This window comes from Cyprinus carpio, chromosome B16, assembly GCF_018340385.1.
Source record: "Cyprinus carpio isolate SPL01 chromosome B16, ASM1834038v1, whole genome shotgun sequence".
NCBI lineage: Eukaryota > Metazoa > Chordata > Actinopteri > Cypriniformes > Cyprinidae > Cyprinus > Cyprinus carpio.
In genome coordinates this window covers 8,001,570-8,025,798 of record NC_056612.1, presented here as the reverse complement: position 1 = coordinate 8,025,798, position 24,229 = coordinate 8,001,570, and the positions used below count along the sequence as shown (strand labels likewise).

General features: G+C 37.2%; 1 protein-coding gene and 1 long non-coding RNA gene across 2 annotated transcripts; both read left to right on the top strand.

Annotated features, from left to right (window-relative positions):
• The first annotated feature begins 1,098 nt into the window (after positions 1 to 1,098).
• Positions 1,099 to 18,184, top strand: prpf3 (PRP3 pre-mRNA processing factor 3 homolog (yeast)). The gene is made up of 14 exons (XM_042740510.1): positions 1,099 to 1,310; positions 2,114 to 2,271; positions 3,761 to 3,891; positions 5,983 to 6,138; positions 6,399 to 6,485; positions 11,243 to 11,505; positions 11,693 to 11,811; positions 11,890 to 12,077; positions 12,179 to 12,345; positions 13,734 to 13,816; positions 13,946 to 14,089; positions 14,397 to 14,496; positions 15,435 to 15,548; positions 18,037 to 18,184. The coding sequence occupies exons 2-14, from the start codon at positions 2,127 to 2,129 to the stop codon at positions 18,161 to 18,163; spliced, it is 1,824 nt and encodes a 607-aa protein (XP_042596444.1). The 5' UTR covers positions 1,099 to 1,310; positions 2,114 to 2,126; the 3' UTR covers positions 18,164 to 18,184.
• A 130-nt stretch (positions 18,185 to 18,314) lies between these two features.
• Positions 18,315 to 19,945, top strand: LOC122139950. Its single transcript, XR_006156680.1, has 3 exons — positions 18,315 to 18,344; positions 18,446 to 18,507; positions 18,758 to 19,945. It is a non-coding gene; the product is annotated as an uncharacterized LOC122139950 (long non-coding RNA).
• Positions 19,946 to 24,229: the final 4,284 nt, after the last annotated feature.

Genomic DNA, 24,229 nt, shown 5'->3' with positions numbered 1-24,229 from the left:
TCTCGTTCCGCGCTCCCTCACAATAGCGAACGTGACAAAGTATTGGTTTTAGTAAACCAGTATTTGAGTAATCAAAATACTTTATGCTCTCTGAGCCACATGGAATAGCACATTGTTAGTCTATGCTACCAGGCACTCTCTGTTCTTACAGAACTGAGAGATGATTGTGACACCCTGTGAGTTCTGAGCTGTGTATAAAGTTGTGCAGTGTGTTGTCATTTTTCTTCTTCAGTAGGGTGAAGGGTGAAGGTGGAAAGTGATGCTGATTAGAGAACAACTTACTCCATTCCTCCAGGCTTGGCTGTATTTGGGCCAGCGCACGTGTGTGTGTGTGTGTGTCTCCATTGTGTATTTGGGACAACAGTCCTCAAAATGTGTATAAATGTGACTGTGTTTATGTAGGGTGAGTTATTGAGTTAGTTTGACCATATCAGTCTCCTCTGATCTGTCCTTGATCCAACACAACTACAGAGAGACTAATTATAAAGCCAGACACAGAATATATAAAAATGAAGACATTTGCCATTACTAAAAATAAGCTAAAGCTGTATGCTACACCGTTTTAATTGTCGTTTGTTTAATAGAAAATCGAACAGTCTCAATATAATGCTCCAATTCAGTCCTAAAAGGGTTTAGTTGTTTATTTTTTTTATTTTTTTATTTTATTTTATTTTTTTTTTTTATTTTTTTTTGCAGGAGAACTTACATTTGTGAATATGAAATTTGGCATGTAAAAAAAATAAGAAAAGAAATGACTGTGCTTTTCTTTGCCATTCTCTAAGATACTAAATAATACATATTTCCATAACAAAACAAAATGATTGTGGATATTTTGTACAATAAAATCACAGACATTTTGCCAAAATAGTTTTACAAAAGGGCAATGCCGAAACAAATGTACCACAGTTTCAGGGCAACTGACACAAAAGGAGCAACTAAAATCAATATCAGGTTTAAATTTTACCAAATAATATTTGGCTGGGTAAATCCTATGTATAAATCAAATAACTCCAGGTCGACAGATGGCAGTAGTGTGGCCCATAGATATCTATGTTGTGGCCGGAGTCAATGTGTAGCTTTCCGGCGGAAATTTTCACCAGAGATTTCCGTTTCCGTTTCTGCGCTGGCCAACGTTCAGCGGACGCCTGTGAGTAGAGAAGTCTAGAAACATTTCAGAATAGTTTGTAGCCTTAAATAACTAGCGGGTTATTTTTATTAACGTAATTTGGTGTGGCGGATGAAAAAACGGGAATTAAATAGTAACGAATAAACTTTTTATGCCGCGGTAAAACAGCTGAATAAAGTGAGAGGTAAGTGATTAAGTTAATGTTCGATTCGTATGCTATCGAAACCCTTCTTTAAAACATTATCATGGTTATTATAACATTTGTCAGAAAGTTATAGTTGCTATAGTTATAGTTGTCACTGTAATAAAAGTAGCAATTTGGTAACCACGACTTGTTATAATCAAAGAATTGCACAAATTTAATTTTCAGGCATAACACTAACAATTGAAACTGATATTTTTGCGATGCCTTGGCTTCTTTGAAAACTTATTACGGGTAAACAGGCCTCGTATGTTTTATAGGTTTAGAGCCGCTTAAGTGATCTCTTGAGGCAGTTATTGAACTGAATCATGCATTAATTTATTGCACTGATTCGAAGTCAGACTGATTACAAAAATGTTTGAAGGAAGGGGTTTGGTCAGTCAGTGTTTGTAGTAACTTGTAGTTAATAATTATGTTTGATTCTATATGTTTCAAATCTGCATATTTATATTAGAAATCCTTTTTTTTTTTGTGATTTTGCGACTACGTCTTTTTGTCAATTCGAAGTGTGTTTTGTAAAATGGAGCTGTTAAGTGGATTGTGGAGAATGTATAATTATGCATACATCAGTTGTAATCACATATATAAATAATGAAAACCATTTTCCTACTGTTACGTAATTTGTCATTGAAAATGTGGGACCTGGAAAACAGTCAAAGAAGGACATTGAGAACAATTACAGACGACTCTTTGTAAAGGAGTGCAACTAAACCATGAGTATTGCCTATTAATGTGAAACTAAAGCAAGTTTGTGATGTTAGTATTGCATTTTGTCTGTTTGTTAGATTTTCCCCCATCATGTCTCTGCCCAAGCGTGAGGTTGATGAGCTGAGGCCATGGGTGGAACGTACAGTAAAGAAGGTCCTAGGTTTTTCTGAACCCACTGTGGTCACAGCAGCATTACATTGTGTAGGAAAAGGCCTGGACAAAAGAAAAACCACAGGTAAGAAGCTCACCTTTTAGATGTCTAGTACAGATATAATGAAGACATGGTAGTTCTAATTTAGGGGTGAATGTCTGGATAGATGGAAGAAACAGTCAGTCACACAGTTGGAAAGGTTCCTCCTCCTTAAAGACAGTTTTTTACTTGTGCAGTGATTTCCAGTCAATATGTTCAGTGATATGGTAAATTAAATGCTCAGAATGTTACTTGTTAATATATAAGATGCTTCCCTTTTTTTTTGGAAAGGGTGGAAAATTACTTGCATCTTATATTTACGCACTCACTAATAAATTCATCTATTTATTTTTTTTTATTATCATTACTTTGTTTTTGAATTTTGCTTTTGGATTTATACAGATTTGAGAATGTTTTTAGGCCTGGGAACAAAATGGTTGGAGAATATTGAGCAAGACATGAGTAACTTGCGCAAAATCAATATTGGAATCAGCAGACGGAACCTCATATTTTATACAAGTCTATCTTAGTTTACTTTCATTTTAGGCTCAATGAAATATTAATCAACAGCTGTGGTTGAAAGAACTGATATATTTTTTTAAATCTAAAACATTAACTTGGGTTAAGTGGGAAAACAAACCAGTGTTAAAGGGAACCTATTATGCAAAATTCACTTTTACATGTTGTTTGAACATAAAAGTGTTGGCAGCCTATAATAATACAAATCTGCCCATCATATTATATGGCATAGACAGCAGTTTAGGTACTGTATATTACGCTGCTGTCACTTAATACTCAGATCTAATATAAATGTGTGATTTCTTTCACAGCTGTTTAACTTCACAGACATAACGGTCAGTTTTTTTTTTAAATTTATGCCTGTTTTTAACTTGTGTCAAAGAGAACTTCGTTTAGTACTCACACGCCGTGTGACAGTCGTTTTCTGTGTGCTGCTTCTGATGTATGTACTCAGAAAACCATATATATCAGAAATTTAAGCTGATATTGCTTTAAAACGTATGATTTTAGCACAATAGAAATAATAATCAAAACCAAAAAGCTGTTTTTTTGGCAGAGATCTGAGATACTATCTGTAATGGCACAGCCCCGATGTGGAAAAGGTGGCGAGGAGTAGCAGCTCATTTGCATTTAAAGATGCATGCACAAAAACGGCGTGTTTCAAATAGTCATTTTCAAAATAATATAATAAATTATCTGTGGGGTATTTTGAGCTGAAACTTCACAAAACATTTTGGGGACACCAGAGACTTGTATTACATCTTGTAAAAAGGTGCACTGTAAAGATTTTAAATTAAAGATGTGATTAGAGATAAAAAATAACCCATTACAAAGATTTGTAAATGTAACATGATCACCAGAAAGGAAATTTATGAATTATCCAGAGCCTCATAGCATAATATTAAAATCAATTTATTTTAATTGCTTTTTTTTTGTGTGTGTGTGTGTTTTTAAATGCAGCTGAGAATTTCATGAGGCTTTTTTCATTAATAGTGATACATGTTTCTTCTTTTAGACCAGCTAAGGCCGTTTCTTGATGATTCAGCGAGCAGCTTTGTTGAGCGTCTGTTTGAAGCTCTTGAGGAAAGTAGAAACTCCCGTGGCAATAGAGCAGCAGGAGAGAAGAACCGCAAAAGAGAGCTGAAGGTATAGTTTTGTGAGCCTCTTAAATCTACAGTTTCTGAAGGGCTTTTCACATTTCAACTAGTTATTGTGGGATCTCAGTGTTTCCCACAGCCTTACACTCTATTGCACCGCCCCCATATATACATATATATGCAAATTCATTTTCTGCCAGCAGGAGGCGCTTTAAGAGCGGGAGAGATACAGGATTCTCCGGTAACGGCTGCGAAGCAGTGCTGAGCTCATAAACGCTGCCTTATCAAGCATTACATGCAAAATGAAATGAAAATGAAATCGAAATTTTTCTAAATACAGTCGGTTTCCTTCTGAAATACAGTGATATAAAAACACCCGCATTGGTTTTTGATTTTGAAACGTGGAGTGCTCATGTTTATTCAATGAAGTCAAAGCCTTTTGGAAAATCTATTTGTGGCGGTCAGTTTTGATATTGTGGCGGTCCGCCACAAATAAATCAACGTGTGGGAAACCCTGGATCTTGTTTCTCGTTTCACACTGCTCATACTTTACCTGGGGGTAACAACTACTTTTGGGTATTCTTAAGCTGATGTTTCACAGTGTACATAACTAAATCCTGGATTCTTGTTTGCATGTATGCTGTGTCAGTTTCATTTATTGTTAGAACACAGTAGTAAAAAAAATAGTAAATTTTGCATAAATTGAGTCAGTTTTTTTCTGAAACTGACTAGGGGTAAATAATATAATTGACCAGAATCTTATGTCACAAAATATAAATTTTTGATTTCACAAAAATTGGTTTTTGTGAAATCAACATTTTATACGATTCTCATTATTCTTGTCACAATATCATAATTGCCACAAGCCTTAGCTGTTTCACAATTGTGATATTGTGTTCAATATCACAAAAAAACTAGTAGTATCTTATTTAACATAAGTAAAAAAAAAATAAACAGTCTGTAATAAAATAATAAATTGCAATCCAAAAAGACACAAACAAAATAGACCTAAAAGCTTCAAGCACTAGAAATAAGAAATAATATTTAAAGGGATACTCCATCCCAAAATGAAAATGTTGTCATTATTCACTTAACTCCATGTCTTTCCAAATCAGTAAAAGCTTCGTTAGTCTTTCGGAACACAATGTAAGATATTTTGGATGAAAACAGGGAGGCTTGAGACTGTCCCATAGACTGCCAAATAAATAACAGTGTCAAGGTCCAGGAAAGTATGAAAAGCATCGTCAGAATAGTCCATCTGCCATCAGTGATTCAACCATTACGTTATGAAGTGATGAAAAGATGGTGACACAGAAGAGCGTAAGCTGCCTGCGTACTGCTCAGAATTGCCAAAATGCCACTACGCTGATTTGGAGAGACACAGAGGAGAGGAATTGTTGAATAAAGTTGTTATTTTTGTTTTCTTCATGTACAAAAAGTATTCTTGTCGCTTCATAATGTTACAGTTGAATCACTGATGGCAGATGGACTATTCTGATGATGCTTTTCATACTCTCCTGGACCCTGACACTGTTATTTATTTGGAAGTCTATGGGACAGTCTCAAGCCTCCCTATTTTCATCAAAAATATCTTAAATTGTGTTCTGAAGACGAACAAAGCTTTTACGGGTTTGGAACGACATGGGGGTAAGTGATTAATGACAAAATTTTCATTTTAGGATGGAAGTAACCCTTTAAATTTTATGCCATTTATAAAACACCGCATAGTTCTTACTATGTAAATTAATATGGATTTTTTCCTATTAAAGTTACAAAATTGATTGTTGAGAGCAGCGAGAAATTCTCTTCCATTGTTTTATTAACATTAATGTTTATTTAGACATACCAAAATGTAGGCTACTTACTGTGCAAGAAAGGTTTAAAATCACTTGTATTTAAACGGTAGCACTTAATAAATGCTTTTAGATGACAAGCTTTTGTGATGGCGCAGCATTTAAATGTCACATGAATGTAACCATGAGACAATAGTCCAAATTCTCTACCAGCTGAAAGATTTGGTCTCATATCTAAGAGTATATCACCCACCCCTAAAACTGACACTTAAAATAAGGTAGAAGTCATGGTTAAGTAATCTTTCTCTGACTGTATGTCATGTCTTTTTCTTCTTTTCTATATTTAGGAAGTGTTTGGAGATGAGATGGAAGGAGTGAAGGGTGGAGACAGTGTGGAATCTGTTGTAAAGAAGAAGAGGGTGCCTCGCTTTGAGGAGGTGGAGGAGCCACCTGTTTTACCTGGACCCCCTACAGAGAGTCCTGGCATGCTCACCAAAATGCAGGTAACAAACATACAGACACACCATCAGTAAAGGTTGGCACTAAACACAGAAGTATCTGATGGAACACATAGGCTGTAATAAAATATTAACCGTTTAATAAAATGAAGTGTGATCACTGTTATATTCAGAACATATAATGACTTGATTGAATAAAACTGATATTGCTTAGTGCTGCACAAGTATGAAAGAATTGCTCATGTAATTTTTTAGATGTACTGCCTGCATCAGTCTTAATACTATCTGTGATGCTGTATTTTCAGATAAAGCAAATGATGGAAGCAGCCACGAGGCAGATTGAGGAGAGAAAGAAACAGCTAAGTTTTGTGACTCCTGGCCCTATCATGCAGGTAAAAAAAAAAATAATACCAAGAACTTATTTTATGATTGCCCTGTAATATTTGTGTGTTTAGAAAAGCAATAGGGAATTAAAAAAAATAGTGGTGTGCAATAGAATAAGAGTAGACAATAGGATAATTCTGTGTAAAATACATTTTTCTAAAATATTTCTTGTTAGACATTAAATGCAGGTTTAGATGTAAGACTAGCAATTGTATTTTTATGAGAACAGTAATGAGACCACAGTGTTTCCCACAGATTTAAGGGCTTTTCACACTAAACTCGAAAAATTTTTTTTTAGTTTTTATTTATTTTTGTACACACAACAAACACCACCAAACACCAAAACAACAACAACAGACATCATGTATAAGACGATGAGCCAAGTTTTTAGAGGTTAAACTGAGGTTTGACCACACTTTCTTCCATGTCGACAAATAAATTAAGATCAGACAATTCCCGATTTAACAGAAAAAGGCATTGTAATCAACAATTCCACCACACACCAAGGAAATATTAATGTCTGTTGTATAAAATAAAAGTAGCAATAAAAAGGAACAACAAACAACTTTGAACCTGAACCAAAGCCGACCGCACATTACCGAGAATATAGGTGTGCCTAAGAAAAAAAACAGCGCAAAATCCATGCCAGCGCAAAACCTGAAAATTAACACTAGTGGATTTTAAGCTAAAACATTAATAATTAACGTACATAAATTTTCAAATGTGGCTTGATGCTACTTTTGCTTGTATTTTGAGATGTTTTCTTGTAAGCATTATAGATAGTAGGGTTGCTCCGACTGATCGGCTACTGATCACAATCGGCCGATAAACGCTTTGAGATGATTGATCGGCGGTCTCTAAAAAGGCCGATCTCATAAAAACCCATCTCAAACTGATGACGTACCTGCCGTGAGAGGTTCTGCATGACATGCAGCGGCACCATCTCAGTCTCTGTCCGGCGCAGGTGAAATAATTATAATGCTTTAGGTGAGGTACTATTCCTATTTCTTCATTAAATAATGATAAAGTAATTTGAAAAAGTATATGTGAGACAGAATTTCACAAACAGCGTCAATGAATCACCACACATTCTCTTTCTCTCTCAAAATGCAAATGACTTCAAATCACATCTGCACTATAAGCTAGCTGCATGCTGCACAGTCGACAAAGGAATTATCACTTGCAGTGTCACATCATCACAAGTTTATAAATTCCATTTTTTCTAATTCTTGCCAGTGTTTTAATCATTCAACGCTCATGCACTTTCCTGAGGACCTTACACTCATGCACACTTGCAGCACACACACATAATAGTGCCAGGTTCACATTACTCCGTTTGCAGTGCGTTTGTGGTGTGTGTTTTTTCCGCACTCATGTTAACCCTTGTGTTGTGTTCAAAACCCTATAACACTTGTGGTGTTCCAGGGCAAAAATGACCTGGCCTCAAAATATTGCTTATAAATCACTCATTATGCTATGTTATCACCATATATTGGATTAAATTTTTTGGTCAACTTTTCTTTTATTTAGGACTGGTTTTGTATTTATATTTGCATCTCATTTATCGTAAGCCTTGTTTATCTGAGAGTAGGCAACTAATTCTTTGAGTGAAGAGTGGGTTATTTATAAGTATTTTTTATGATTTTTTTTTTAAAATGTTGAAATTTTGAATTGTTTATATTTCTAGTGTACTTTAATGTTTAATCAGGGAGTTTGTTTTGAAAGACTTATTTTGTACAAAATGGCACAAAGTCACACTTTTGGTGTTCCCGGGCAAAAATGACCCAGCCTCAAAAAATTGATTATATATCTCTCATTATGCAATATTATCACCAAATATTGGATTCAATCTTTTTGTCACGTTTTTTTTTTTTTTTTTTTTCATTTAGGACTGGTTTTGTATTTATATTTGCATCTGATTTAATCGTAGGCCTCGTTTATCTGAGAGTAGGCACCTCATTTTTTGAGAGAAAAAATTGAATAATTTTCACTATTAAATAAAATGTGGAGAAAATTTGCACTGTTTATCACACTAGTGTACTTTAATGTTTAATCAGGGACTTTGTTTTGAAAGGCTTTTATTTTGTATAACATGGCACAAAGTCACACTTGTGGTGGTCCCGGGCCAAAAATGACTGGCCATTTAGAGTGAATCGGAAAGATCACAAAAAAAGAACCTTTATTTTGAAATGCTTTTATTTTCTGAAAAGGGGCACAAAGTAATACTTTTGCTGTTCCCTGTCAAATCTGAACATTGTGACATACGAGAAAGAACACATTAAAGGGTTAGTTCACCCAAAAATGATGTTTTACTTGGATGTTTTACTCACCCTCGAAACATCCTAGGTGTATAAGACTTTCTTCTTTCAGACAAATCCAGTTGGAGTTATATTAAAAATTGTCCAGGCTATTCCAAGCTCGTTCATTGCAGTCAGCGGGTCTTATAGTTGAACAGTCATCAAGTCGTCAAATAAAGCGCATGCATCCATGATACTTTGTAAAAAAAAAAAAAAAAAAAAAAAAAAAAACATTTTAAGTAACGTTTGGATTTTAAATCAAAATAATGGATAAATGGTGTGTTTGTGGTAAATGGCCATGGATCAGGAGCAGACTCCTGTATGAAAGCACAGTCCGTGCTGCCTCTGTACCACACCTGGACTACATACGCACTGCAATCAGAGTATGTGTTAACCTCCCATACAGCTCACAAAATCAGTCTTGCGCTGTGTAAGCTATTGGGCAACAATTACACGATTATAAAAACAAAAATACTGTGCATGATCAAACATTTAGGTGAGATAATAATTTGTGAAAAAATGGTCCCCTCCACCCCTAAAATGAAAAATAAATAAATCCTTTTACATGAGTCACCTAAGGGAGGAATTAATTTTCAAAAATGAAATTCAGGCCCTGAATAAATGTCTAAAAATCTTGATTCGATCATCACTATAAATAATTCTACATGATAAAAAGAAGGCTTTAAAAAGATTGTTATCGGTTATCGGATCGGCAGATACTGCTTTCGGTGATCGCAATCGGTGATGGGCCTCAAAAATCCTGATCGGATCACCCCTAATAGATAGTTTGTGTTTCTGGCATAAAACCAAACTTTAGCTATTTAAGCTATTTATCTTAATTTAATGTTGTATATTGAGCAGCGGACAATGTTAAATCCATATAGGCTCCATTCGTCTGCGATTCACAACGCTTTTTCGAATCGCCGACGAACGGTGATTTCACATGACCAGCAGTGCATTTTTCCTCATGTATTTCGTATATGGATTTAACATCATCTGCTGCTCAATATACAGCATTAAATTAAGATAAATAAAGTTTGGTTCTACACCACAAACACAAACTATCTATAATGCTTACAAGAATACCTCCTAAAATATAAATGGAGTTACAATTAGCATCAAGCTACACTTGAAAATGTATGTTATTATTAATGTATTTGCTTAAAACCCTCTTTAAACCATCATCGAGTGCTTGTAATTGTAACTCCCGATTGTGATCTGTAGTTGACTTTGATTTTATGATAGGCAGACATCCACTTTTTGTAGGTTTAATAACACTACACTGCCTATAATTTGTCATAAACATCCTTTATTGTTATAAAAATACCATGAGCTGAATACAAAAAACATGCAGAAAATATATCGCCATAATCGTCTATTTGCTTTGACATTTTATGTGAAGAGAAATGTTTCACTCTATTTTTTTTAATATGGAAGATCTAATGTTAGTGTGAACGCACTCTGACTCATAACACTTAAAAAATGGACAGTGCTCTCCAGATCACATAATTCAGCGGAGAATTAATAGAAATTATATTAAGAACATGTGAAAATAATCTGTTCTCAGATAGGCTACCAAAGATAACAAGAACTCTGTATCCACTCTCTCCTCTCTCAGAACACTCTTCTTCGATGTTTGTTTACACTGGTTTTCAAAACAGCGCCACCACTCTTACCTTTTTGTGCAACAGCAGCTGCTCCATGCACATGATCTCAAATCTGATTGGACGGCCTGTTTCATCGTGGAGCACCGGGGAAAAAAGCAACACACAGGATGAAAAAAAAAAATCCTTGCTTTTTCGCGCCACGATTGATCGCGCTTGGTGTGAATAGCCCCATAGGGATCTATTGTTTCGATTCAAAAGCATCATCACGCCGAACATTTGTGCCGATTTTCGCATTCAGTGTGAAAAGGCCTTTACACTATTTGTGGTGGCATATAAATGCAAATTCATTCTCTGCCAGCAGGTGGTGCTTAGAGTGGGAGAAATAGAGATTTCCCCAATAACGGCTGTACACAAAGCTGCGCTCCACTCACAAACGCTGCTTTGTCAGACATTACATGCAAGATGAAATGAAAATGACATCCAAAATTTTCTGAAGACAGTCAGTTTCGATTTTGAAACGTGCAGCGCTCATGTTTATTCAACGAAGTCAAAGCCTTTTGGAAAATCAATTTGTAGCAGTCAGTTTTTATATTGTGGTTGGGTGCCACAAATAAATCAATGTATAGGAAACACTGGACCATTGTAGTAGCGTATAATTGTAATATACTATTTAGTCTGAGTTCTTGTTTTTGTTCATCACTTTCAGTTTAGTTGTTTTAATTTCTCTAAGCACTCAACAATTATACATTTTTAATTATTAATATAGTATATATTTTTTGGATTTACCATCCAATTAACAGTGTTTTTGCTGAGTTTAAAAAAAAAAAATCCAAAACCTCTGTTTTATATCTCACCCCATAGCCTAGATTGGTTCCCTCTCAGACAGACTCTAGTGCTCCACATCCCATCCTTCCAACAGTGGGTGCAACCCAGTCCATCGCTCCCTCCCAGGCTGCTAACTTCATGAATGATGCTATAGAGAAAGCCCGCAAGGCAGCTGAGCTGCAGGCCAAGATCCAGTCCACACTGGCTATGAAACCTGGAATTCTGGGTGCTTTGGGAAACACAGGGCCACATAACCTGGTTGCCCTGGCTAACCTACACGCCATGGGCATTGCTCCACCGTGAGTGTTTTATACATCATCTTTAAAAGGGCATGTAGACATTTTGGGCAGCTCTTACGAAGAATATTGGGAACAAACATGTTTTCTAGTAACTTTTTTTTTTTTAAATTGCAATGTTTTAATGTTTAATGTTTAAAGAATTTATTGCTAAAAAGAATAAGTTAAGTTTTCTTATATTTGCTTATAGTAAAGTGGAACCACGTGAGGTCACAAAGCCAACACCCCTCATTTTGGATGAGCTTGGACGAACTGTTGATGCCAGTGGGAAAGAAGTTGAACTCACTCATCGAATGCCGACTCTAAAAGGTGCCATGTGCTGCCATAGAAATATGAATCTTTCACTCTTCGTTATTACTAGTGTTTTTTCTCTCTCTCTCTCTCTAGCCAACATCAGAGCGGTGAAGAGGGAACAGTTTCGGCAGCAGTTAAAGGAAAAGCCCAGTGATGACCTGGAATCCACGTCTTACTTTGACTCACGTGTGGCCATCAACTCTGCACAGAGAGCGAAGAGAGGGTTTAGGTTCCATGAACAGGGACGCTTTGAGAAGATTGCCCAGCGCATACGCACAAAGGTGGATAACAGCATGCCTCTTTATTTTTTACTCTAAAAACTATATATTAAAATGGCTTGGAGAAATAACAAGTGAGAAACAATATTATCTTCTGTTAACAGGCTCAGTTGGAGAAACTGCAGATGGAGATTGCTCAGGCTGCCAAGAAGACAGGCATACAGGCCTCCACTAAACTGGCTCTTATTGCCCCTAAGAAGGAATTGGGAGAGGGGGAGATTCCTCACATAGAGTGGTGGGACTCCTACATTCTGCCTTCCCACATAGAACTGTAAGAGCCAACATCTTTCAGCTTTTAAATGTCAGTAGAATTGTATTAGAACAAACTGTATTAGAAATAAATGGTTTTAAAGGTGCCATAGAATGCATTGATACAATATTTTAAATAGTTCTCTGATGTCCCCAGAGTGTGTATGCAAAGTTTTATCTCAAAATACCGCACAGATAATTTTTTATAGCTTGTTGAAATTGCCACTTTTAGGGTATGAGCCAAAACGCTCTAAGTGTATGTCCCCTTTAAATGAGAATGTGGTGGTGCTCCCACCTCCCTTCCTATGTTGCCAAGTCACTACTAATTGGGCCACTTTAGCACTGTTGCCGCAGGTTGCTTTTCATGTCCGTGGGAGGGTTTTGTTGCGAAAACCTGGCAACCCTGCTCCCTTCTCAGAAGAGTGCGGAGCTTCAAGAGCTCCTGATTGCGGGCATATATGTGTTATGGTGACCGTGTTACTGACCTCACACATTGCTTCCAAATGCAATTTTTAACTACCACATTCCTATACATGATCATTCTGGTAGCACGTGAAGGCAGCATTAGTGAAAACAGGCAGAGAGCCTTACAGAGAGCCAAGGATCTCTTTTGGAAAACAAAATATGATGCGTGTCTGGAGTCTGGACGTGCGTTGGTATCGATCCCTCTTTCAGAAGCAATCTTTGCATAACTCCAGCGCTAAACTGACCTTCGTTTGTGAGGCAGTCGAGTCTAGTAAAATGTTAGCATAAAGTATAGGACTTTTCAGTTTTTTTTCTGGGACATTCCCTTCGAAAATGGAAGTTAACCACCGTGTACTCAGCGGTCTATGGAGACTCCTATGTTCGTTGGTGCATCCCAACACACGACACATTTACTGGCTGTTTGCCGCTGATATTGTATCTCCACAAGCTACAGCAAGAAAACAGTAATGGCGGACCACAGCTTCTCACTCAGGGCTGTGTGCTAATAGGGCAGAGAGCGTCACAAATGGGTGGGACTTTCACAGACTATGTCATCATAGTCTGGAACTGCTTGTTTGGAGAGACTGTTTATGACTTTTTGGTATTTTAAAACAATGAGTGAGTGGAATTTTACCATTATAGACTGGTTGTTTTCACACACTGCGGCCACACAACTGTGTTCAAACACCTTATAAAAGTGATTTTTGCATTCTATGGCACCTTTAAATTTAATGGTTGAGCCGAGGGTAAATTTGTCATTTACTTGCCATCATGACTTTCCAAAGCCATATGACTTTCTTCCTGTGAAACAGTTGTAAAGAGTTCGGTGACATTTTCCATACAATCTGGCAGTCATGTCATTCCTTTGGATAATTCATAATAGAATTTAGTGAAAATGGTCTTATTACATTTCTTCGGTCCCCTTTTTTTTTTTTTTTTTTTCAGATCTGCACATATAAATTTTGATGAGGTGGAAATGCATGGAGTAACCAACCTAGTTGAACACCCAATTCAGATGGCCCCTCCAGGTATTGATACATGCATGCACACATCAAAACTTTCTTCAAACAGAAACTGGTTGGATTTCAAAAGATTGGTCTAACCTTTTCTGTTTCTGTTTCTATTTCTGTCTCTCTCTTTTCGCTTCTCTTTCTTAGTGGATACAGATAAGCCAGTGACTCTGGGTGTGTATCTGACCAAGAAGGAGCAGAAGAAGTTGAGGAGACAAACTCGCAGAGAAGCCCAGAAAGAGTTGCAGGAAAAGGTCCGATTGGGTCTTATGCCCCCACCTGAACCTAAAGGTACATTACCAGCTAGGCACCAGTCACAAAGGAGGTTTAAAATGCATTTAATGTTAACCTACCAGTCAAAGGTTTGGGCACACCTACTCATTCTTTATTACAGTTGTTTTCAGCTTTAGATTTTTCACATCATAACTTAAGAACATTTATATATACACACACACACACACACACACACACTCACATATATATATATATATATATATATATATATTTATATAATAATTTTTTTTTTTTTTTTTTTTTTTTTTCAGTTTAGGAGCTTGAGTATAGCTTTGTGCTCTAACTATCTTATGTTTGTGTGCAGTGCGGATCTCTAATTTGATGAGGGTTTTGGGGACGGAAGCTGTGCAGGACCCCACTAAAGTGGAGGCTCATGTTAGAGCACAAATGGCAAAGAGGCAGAAGTGAGTAATTTCCAATGCACAAAGTATTGATTTCCAAAGGGGCTTTCATACTTCATACCATGTAGTTCAAAGAACTCAGTTCTAGGAACTAGCCGACATGGTGGTTCCTAGAGAACCAATTTCCCCCTCGGGCTGTTTTCCTGGTTGCATTTGGAGATGGAACGTAAACGCAAAATTTACGTGATTGAAAGAGCATGCAAATCGAACTAAATCTCATATGAAAACTTGCGTTACATATCTTCTAGATTGAGAAAAGAACACAACTCTGCAAACAACAGGTGTAGTTGTTCCATTGTTCGTGGAGTAAATATTTTTATGCGGCTTTTTAAAAATGCCGGGTCGCTGGAGTTTCATATGCGTTTGGCCAATCAGCGTACACTTACATCACTGATAGTTCCTATAGAACTGTTTAAGACTCTACTCTGAAGTAGGAGCTAATTTAGTTTCCCCAAACAGAGTTCCTAGAATTGATGTTCCTGCAGTGCAAACACTAGTGCTGTGTTCGATACAACAATGTATCGTCACAGAGATTTGACAATACGAGTATTGATACAGCTGGCCCTGTATCGATATTGTGGCACATGTGCAGCAGTGTACCACGCATAATTTGAATAAAAGAAGAACGTTTAAAATTGATTGGAAAAGTGTGAGGTTTCTAAAAATTAATAAATAGAGCATAATATATTTAATGGGCATCTTGTCAGTAAAGGCGGTTCTGTAATCAGCGGTAAATCTCCATCACGTGCATGCTTTCACATAGAGCAGCATTTACTACACAGAGCCGTTGTTCACTGCTTTTCATTTCAGATGATTAAAAAAAGTGACTCTTAAAAAGTGAAAGACTCCTATTTGGAAAAATACAGTATCCCTTTCAAAGATGTAATTTATTTGCTTTGAACCATTGTGTGCATAGTGTGATGTTCACCGTGTGTGTTTAGAGCCCACGAGGAGGCAAATGCAGCACGCAAACTTACAGCAGAACAAAGGAAAGAGAAGAAGGTGAAGAAACTTAAGGAGGATTTAAGTCATGGGGTTCACATTGCTGTTTACAGGTAAAAAACAAATCTGCTCAAATCTTACATTGAAATACGATGTGTGTTAAAGTAAATCACAGACAAACAGAGTCTTGTTAGACACAATGTATATGTAGTCATCAGAGAATTATGCCGTGAGCAAAAATGTCAAACAACCCAAAACTATCTTGTACTTCAGCTTCAAATTACCGACTAGGTTTCAACTCTTGCTTACTCTCAACTTTGGGTGTTATTTCAACCAACTCTGTGTGGTGTATTCTGAGAGTATTGAAGGAGTACACTTGTTGGAAATTAGTTGGTCTTTGTTTTTTTTTTTTCCTTCCCTGTATATTCTGCAGTTTAAAAACATTTTCTGTTTTTTCTCCCCTAGTGAAAAATATACTAAAATGTATTTGAAATACATTTATTTTGTGCTAGTATACTATAAATGTTTACATATTTATGTGCTTAATAAAAATACCATGCAATTGTATTTTGGGTATATTAAACTGCAATTGTAATTGTGCAGAAGTAGTGCTGAGGTTAACTGAAGGTATACTTAAAGAGGTCATATGAAGCAATTTCAAGTTTTCCTTTCTCTTTGGAGTGTTAAAAGCTGTTTGTGAATAGATAAGATCCCTAAAGTTACAAAGACTAAAGTCTCAAACCCAGAGATATTCTTTATAAAAGTTAAGACTTGTCCATGCCCTCCTAAAATGCCTCGTTCAAACACACCCCCACGTCTACGTCATGATGTGGGAAGATTTGCATAATGCCACCCAAATGTTCACTCAAAGAAAGAAGGTGTAACTTTACTGTTGCTGCCACTGCAGCCGCCATGTTGTGAAGACACTGTGTTTCGTTGGAAAGCGAAAATACTTTGTTTGGCCTTCCAAAAGAGGACACGACTAGAAATCAGAGGTTAAGTTGTATTTACAACACTGTTCCAGAACAGCTCAACCCAAATATTCAGAAGTGTGCAGCACATTTTATGGACGACTGTTTCCTGATCCTGGGAGTGTAGACTACAATGCCGGCTGTTCTGTTACAGTCTGTAAGTACGTTTACATATTTAAAGGATTTGCCACTGATGATTCAAACGTGAGTTTTTAGCAGTGTAGAGTAACACTTGTTTGTCATTTCTCCGATCACAAATGCAGACATGGTTTTATGCAATGTGTAAAAAGACAGTATAAGTCATTATAGTCTGTAATTATGTCCCCACTGGATGCAACAAATGCCATGTTTATAATGGGTTTTAATGTTTTTGAATCGTTGCGCCGGCCAGACAGGGCATCACAATATGGTAAGGGGCGTAACATTTCCGTTACATGCTTGAGGCATTCGACCAATCACAATGCACTGGATAGCTGGCCAAACAGCGTACACCTTGCTTTCCAGAATGATGAGCTTTGTATAAATTGAAGTGTTTCAGTAAATCGGGGCATAGAGGAAAAACAATAATGTAGAGTATGTGGAAAATAATGTGTTTTTTTGAACCTTAAACACATTTCATTACACCAAATTCACAAAATAATGTTCTTTTTTAGTTTTTTAACTTTAAAGTGTCTTGAAACCCCCTGTTTTAGCTCTGGTTTTTCACACCTTAGATCTGAAAAGATGCCAGAAATTGGTGGGGAAAATGGGAGAAAACAACCAATAAAACACAAAGCTACAACACACTCATTATAGAGACAAATGAATATCAAAATATCTTGAAAACAAAGAATAAAGGCATAGTTACTTTTTGTTTACCCTTCTTTGAATTTTCAGTCTATATCATTGTTGGCTGTGTATTACAATAATCCATTGTCAGAAGTACCACTGTATCAGTGCCCTTATTTGCACAAAAACTCAGAAAACTGATGAAATACTCTCCAGCCACAGCAGCCAATCACTACTCCAAATTAATGCTAGTCACTTTTCATGACGCTGGTTCAACTTTTCTTTTTGAACTGGAAGAACGAAATTGCTCCAAAAAAATGAAAAGAAACAAAACAAACTCTTTTCCCTTAATAATAAACATAATTGAGTGCTATTGTTGTTTTTACCGATGTGCAACCTGTTCATGTTAACATCTCAAAAAGTGTGTTATAGGCTTTCATGACACTTTAAATGTCTTGCATTTAAAGACTGAAACAGAGATCATACAGCCCTTATTAATAGTGATATTAAAACACATTTTAGGCATAATATAAAGAAATGTGTATTGTGTAATAAAGAAATACTCCAAATAAAGTTTAATTGGAATTTTACATCAGTAAGCCTTAAGTGACATTTCAATAAATGTTAATGAGATTTATTTTAAGGATACTTAGTATGAAATAAACATAGGTTAAATAAATTATGGCGTTTTGTTTTTACTAGGGTCTCTCCACATTTAATTCAGGGTTTTCTTTCTCATATGATTTCAGTCAATTTTTAATTGCACTGTTCTCACTGCTTGCACACAACAACCTACAGTGTGGCCAACGATGTCTTTTTTGCTGATTTGTTTACTCAAGTAGTTTATCTGCTTTGCCTTCAGAATCCGAAATCTGCATAATCCAGCCAAGAAGTTTAAGGTGGAGGCCAATGCAAACCAATTGTACCTCACTGGCACCGTGGTACTTCACAAAGACGTCAACATTGTAGTAGTGGAGGGAGGTGTGTGAAATTGATTAGAGAATCTCTATTTATGATTCTCTTCACGTATGGTTATTATTATTATTCTCAGGATTTTTATTTATCTATTAATTGACTCCTTACTCCCTGAAGGCCTGAAATTTATTTATTTTTTTATGTTTTTGTTTTTTTATTTTTTTGATTGGTATGAGGTTAATTCCAAGAGAGATGGTAAGGGAATTTAAGAGGGAAAGAAGATGCAGACATTTATTGATCAGCATTTTTTGAGCTGTGATTTATAACTGACATTTGACATTAAATGTTTCTTTTAGAGCCTCAAGATTCAGATGATGAGGGTTCCAGAAAGTATAATAAATGCACATTGGTTTGGGAGGTAAATGCGTACCAGATATATTCTTATGTAAACCTATGAAACTTTTAGCAAAATTTAGTATTTTGTCATCATGACTCACGATTAGTGATACAACTATTTTATTTTCTTGATCTTTGCATGGTTTTTACTGATATGCAAGTACACACTAAAGTAATATGAGAGAGAATTTTTCTTCCTATTTCTTGTTTCTCATTTCTTATTATATGCTTTGTGTACTTAAATGTATACTTTTTTTTTCTCTCTCTCTCAGGGTACAGCCAAGGAACGTAGTTACGGGGAGGTTAAGTTTAAACAGTGTCCAACAGAAAGTATGGCTAGGGAACATTTTAAGAAGCATGGCACTGAGCACTACTGGGACTTGGCTCTGAGTCAGAGTGTTCTGGAGACAACTGATGACTGAGAAACAGACAGAGCTCAACAGAAAAAGAATAACAGAAACTGGAGCCTTTGGCATGTGCACCTTGCATGCATATTTTTTCTTTTAATTTTTTGAGAGAGGGAAGGAAGTGAAATAGACTGACAGAGAGAAATATGTAAATATAGTTTGAATGTGTAAGAGAATGATTGTTTTCGTACCTGCAGTACAACTGTGCAAGGCTTAAGAACAAAAGCTGGTGTAATGAATAGGATGTTAACCCTTATGTGTACTGCAGAACTTTACAATGCTGGAAGCTTGAATAAGAGTGGACTCTGGTTTTGTATCTCTTGTAACAGTTTTATAGTGTAGGCTGTGCGGTCTTTGATCTTGTGATTTCTACATTTGATCCTTTTTTTTTTTTTGGTGTCGCGCAACCTGTCCTCTCAACATTTTGATCCAGTCTTTTCAGTAAATAAGCCTCACTTCAGAAACTAGTTAATTGACACTGTGTTGTTTGTTACTGAATGCACAAACAATAGTATTGGTTTCTGTATGACACAAAACTGATAATTCTAGTATGGTTAAAGAATAGAGAAATTCATGAAAAAATAGTTCACTGAGCTCAACTTTAGTCTAGGGTGCGTAGATCAATAAGCACATCACTCTAGTAAGGGATACGCACACGCTTAATCTTCTTAATCACTTTTGATTTATTTCAATTTTGCAACCGCAAACAACAGTCAAATGTTTCGGCAGCAAGCTGCCTTCATTGAATCATTCACTGAAGAAGGCTCGCTGCTGAAATGTTTGACTGTTGTTTGCTTTGTTGCAAAATTAAAATAAATCTAATTTATTGCTCTGTTGCTCCCTTACTAGAATGTAAAGAATGGAGGTTATTTTTTTTTTTTTTTTGAGTAAACTATAAATGTCCAACAGCAAGTGACAGAACATATAGTTGTTTAAATGTAAGGCTCTTTTTTTCTTAAAAATTTCATGTCGTGGATCATATGTGAAAAGTGCAACTAACCAGATGCCAATGATTAAAGCTAGGGGAAAATAAATATCTTGCTTGTTTGTTGATACGGGCTTTCTTTATTTTATAATACAGTATATAATATAATTTTAAGTCCTCCAGTCAAATTCACTGGTGGTACAACAGTATTTGGACCAGGCATTATTTGTGAAGATGATTCAAAACTGATTCCCAACCTTGTTCCTGTAGTGCCCACATGACCACACATTTTTATATATCTCCCCAATTAAACATATACATTTCAACTTCTCAGTTAAGCCTTTAAAACTCCAAGGGTACAAGGGAAGTATCTGTTGACACCCTTGACTCCTTGATTTTGTCTAAGGGAGCAGGTATACCAGTATGTATTCTTCAAGCTGCTCTAGCTATTAAAATGCAAATGATTGTCACTGCAGATGCCAGTTAACCTTAAGTTGATTTTTTTTCTTCTTACATAGCCATAGTTAATCAAAGGCAAATACACTGGTGCATAAAATAGACTGTAAATTATTAATAAGCTCAATAGCAGATTCCAAATGATCAAGGGTATTCCAGTTACTTGGGTTCCACCAGTTCTGGGCACATACTCAATGTAAGCAAATGCGTATATCCAAATCCATAAGAAAGTTACTGAGAAAAGGGCATACAACTTGGAAGCTGTACACAAAGTCCATAACCTGAAATGGGTATGTCATACTGAAACATCCTAAATGTTTATGTTGTGGGTACTCCAGAGCCAGGGTTGGAAAATGATGGTTGAAAAGAGCCTGATTCCAGTCATGCAACTGCATCCACAGCAGTAGCCTATACATTATCAATTTTAAGTCAGAATCATCAAAATTATATGAGACCATGGGGGTAATCCAAAAAGCAGGTTCGGTGACATACCAGGGCAAGTTTATGGAAAACCTTTCAGTCCCAAAGGGGAAATGACTTTCAGGGTGGACATATACTGAGTTGACCAACACGCAGTCATGGTTTTAGAATCAGCTTACCTTGAGTATGCAAGTTTTGGGTTAATCAACCGAGAGTTTAGGAGATGTCTGACAGTTAACCTTGCTTTCTCGAATGCACTCCATGCATGTGTTTGCACAACAGAAATGATAGCTGTTTTGATAGCAATTTAGTGGTGATTTGTTCAGATTCATATTCATTAACAAGATTAAGTTATAAGTAATTCTGAGTCAGAGGACGTGAACAGCTCCGAGTAGAACTTCACATCATCAGTATAAAATACAATATTGTTTGCAATCTGTCACACCCACTGGATCATCATCAATCCATGCTCTGATACATCCGAAGTAAACTAACCCTGAAACATAACCTGCTCTAGAGCATAAAGCGTAAATTGCTATTGCATACTGAGACATTTTTCCCCATTTATAGGAACCAAACTTATGATGGTTTAGGTTATCTGTTGTGTGTCACATAACCTGCTGAACCAGATAGTTAGGCCAGTCCTCCGTAGTAGCTAAGAGGGACTGTAACATGCTGGGCAAAATTTAACAACTCTAATTGACCACAGGTAGAGAGTAGTGTGTGTCTTCCGGACCCCATTAAGAGCACGTAACTGCTGTTTTAAAACACTCTTGCTAAATTTTTGCAATGATTGCAGTGATATGCTCTCAATGTCAAATGCATAAACGTTAATTCCTGTATTCTTGACCTCAAGGTTAGATTATTGTAATAGTTTATTGGGTGGTTGCTCTGCACCCTTAATAAACCAACTCCAGCTGGTCCAAAATGCAGCAGCTTGAGTTCTTACTAGAACCAGGAAGTATGACCATATTAGCCTGTTCTGTCAATACTCCACTGGCACCCTATTAAGACCATGTCAATTATGAGCCCTAGAGACAGATCTGCTGCGAAGACTTCATCAACTAGATGGCATTCGGGACACGACCATGGGAACCAGACAACAATCGGACCTGTGTTGCAGCCTGGAATTAAACCACATTATGCTGGTATCGTTTGGCCAGAGAACTGGCCCGTATATAAGTGCTATTTAAATGATGGTGACTTGACTTGATTTTAATAAATTTGTGCACATACCACAAACTTACAGGACCACTGACATAGGCCTACTAATACTACAGCACTTATTCACTTATCCCGCACTTAATGGCAGCGCTAACACCACTTGTGTCAATAGCACTTCCCCACAACAGGTCTGTTATCCACTCGACCCCTTGACTATTTCATGTCAATTAGTCAGTCCTACTGGTATGCTAACTCCAGCACAGTTTTGAAGTAGTGTCTATTCACCAACAAGACTGGAGAAAGGTTCTTGTTGGTGGTGAGTGGCAGGATGACCAGTGGAATATGAAGACAATGCTGACCATCTGAAAGACCTCCATAAACATTTGTGAAAGGAGGTTCTAGGGACTACTTCTAACCCTAAAGATTCATCTGCACTGTACCTGTAATTCTGTCCTTAGCAATAAAATGACCCAGGCATTTTACGTCAATACTGAAGAAGCAACCATCGTGTTGCATTGTGATATATCAAGCTAACTGAAGTAGACTTGCTCCCTCTGTCAAAACGAGGGGGTGAGGGCCTGTTCTAAACTACCATCTCAAGGGAAAGTGCATAGGAAAATGTTAACGTGTGTGTCAAAATGCTAAGTGGAACACAGCCTAGAAGGAGGTTTTCAAGTCCAATCCTGCTCCTAGAGGGCAAATTCCTGCAGATTTTATGTCCAACCATCTCCAACACACTTGCCTAAAGCCCAAGACACACTGCACAATTTTTGGCTGTCCCAGACAAAAGATGGGCATCGTGAAACAATTGTGGTGATTTCTGTGATCGTGGCTCCTAATCGGTGGTCCTATGTCGTACAGTGAGAGAGGTTCAAAGATGGCCGTTGTCACAGTCTTGCGACCAAAGATAGCCTACGATAATTTTCTGGCAGTGTCAGAAATTCAGCATGTTCATCGCACAGTGTGTTTGCAGTTACGACCCATTACTGACCAACCAGTAAAAATGCGACATGAAATCAACACATGTCGCTAAAACATAAAACTGCTTACCTCAAACTCTCATTTCTCATCACTTTTGCCACTCCCACTTTTTTCAGCACACAAAATCTACAACTGTCAAAGTGTGATTCATTATGTTCTTTGTTTACCACTAACGCATGCTAATGACGTTTTATTCTTCTATAGAAACGTGAGTGTTAGCCTACGAGTCAATAGGTGCCATCATCGTACAGTCTACATGTATGTCGTACCCAAGTTTATTAGATCCATGTCGCACAGTGTGACCAGCAATGATCTTATAGGATTGCTAAAATCATGCAGTGTGTAGAAGGCTTTAAAGCTTCTAGTGAGTCTGAAGACCTTTATTAGCTGGTTCAAGTGTGTTTAATTAGAGTTGGAGTTAAGCGTTGTAAGAAGTTGGCCCTCCAGGAACAGGTCTGGACAAGTGGTCTACCGATATTGTGTTTTTTTTTTTTTGGACAGCCTGTCAGGGTTCAGGTAGAGGGATGAGGCGAGGACTCGATGCAGAGAGAAGGGCTCTTTAATAGTAAAAAAGAGCTAAGAAACAAACAAAAACTACCCCGTAGGGAAAACAGACAAAACTTGACTGGCAAGGCAAGGCACGAGGAACACAGACAAATATTTGACGTTGAACTAACAACCAGACGGCAAACACAAATAAATAGGGAGCTAATGAGGAGGGTAACGAGGGAACACATGTGGGGAAAATTACATCAATAATCAGGTAACAAGATGGCTGGGGTCAAGACAATTGACAAGGGCACATCGGAACCAAGACAAAAGCCATGTGCTTACACAAAACAAAAATACAAAAAAAGCACATGGCTTGTGATTGGCTTGCTGGCCATGTGCTTGAACTAGACACAAACACGCAGCTAATGAGCAAACTCATAAGCCGCGTGTTCACACAAGACAGCACGCAGCCAGCGAAAACCAAGCTGTGTGCAACAGCACAAGACAAAATATAACAAGAAAGATATATATATAAGATATATATAACAACAATACAAAACACTGGAGACCGCACGCTCCCACAACAAGACAGAACATTGAACGCGAGTGTCCGGTCCCCGACACGAAACCAAAACTCAGCAAGACATGAGTGCCAGGATCCGAACACCATGCTCCAACATGAAACAAGACACGCAGACGAGAGCACACGGCTCGAGCAGTCTCGAAGCCGCGCACTCACATTAAAACAATGACATGATGCGAGTGTCAGGGCTCTGTCACAAACCCATGAATGACACTAGACAGAAGTGACAGAACCCTGACACTAACCCCCCTCAAAAGGGACGCCACCTGGCGTCCCTAACGAGGAACACCCAAAAACAAGACAGGAACAATGACAG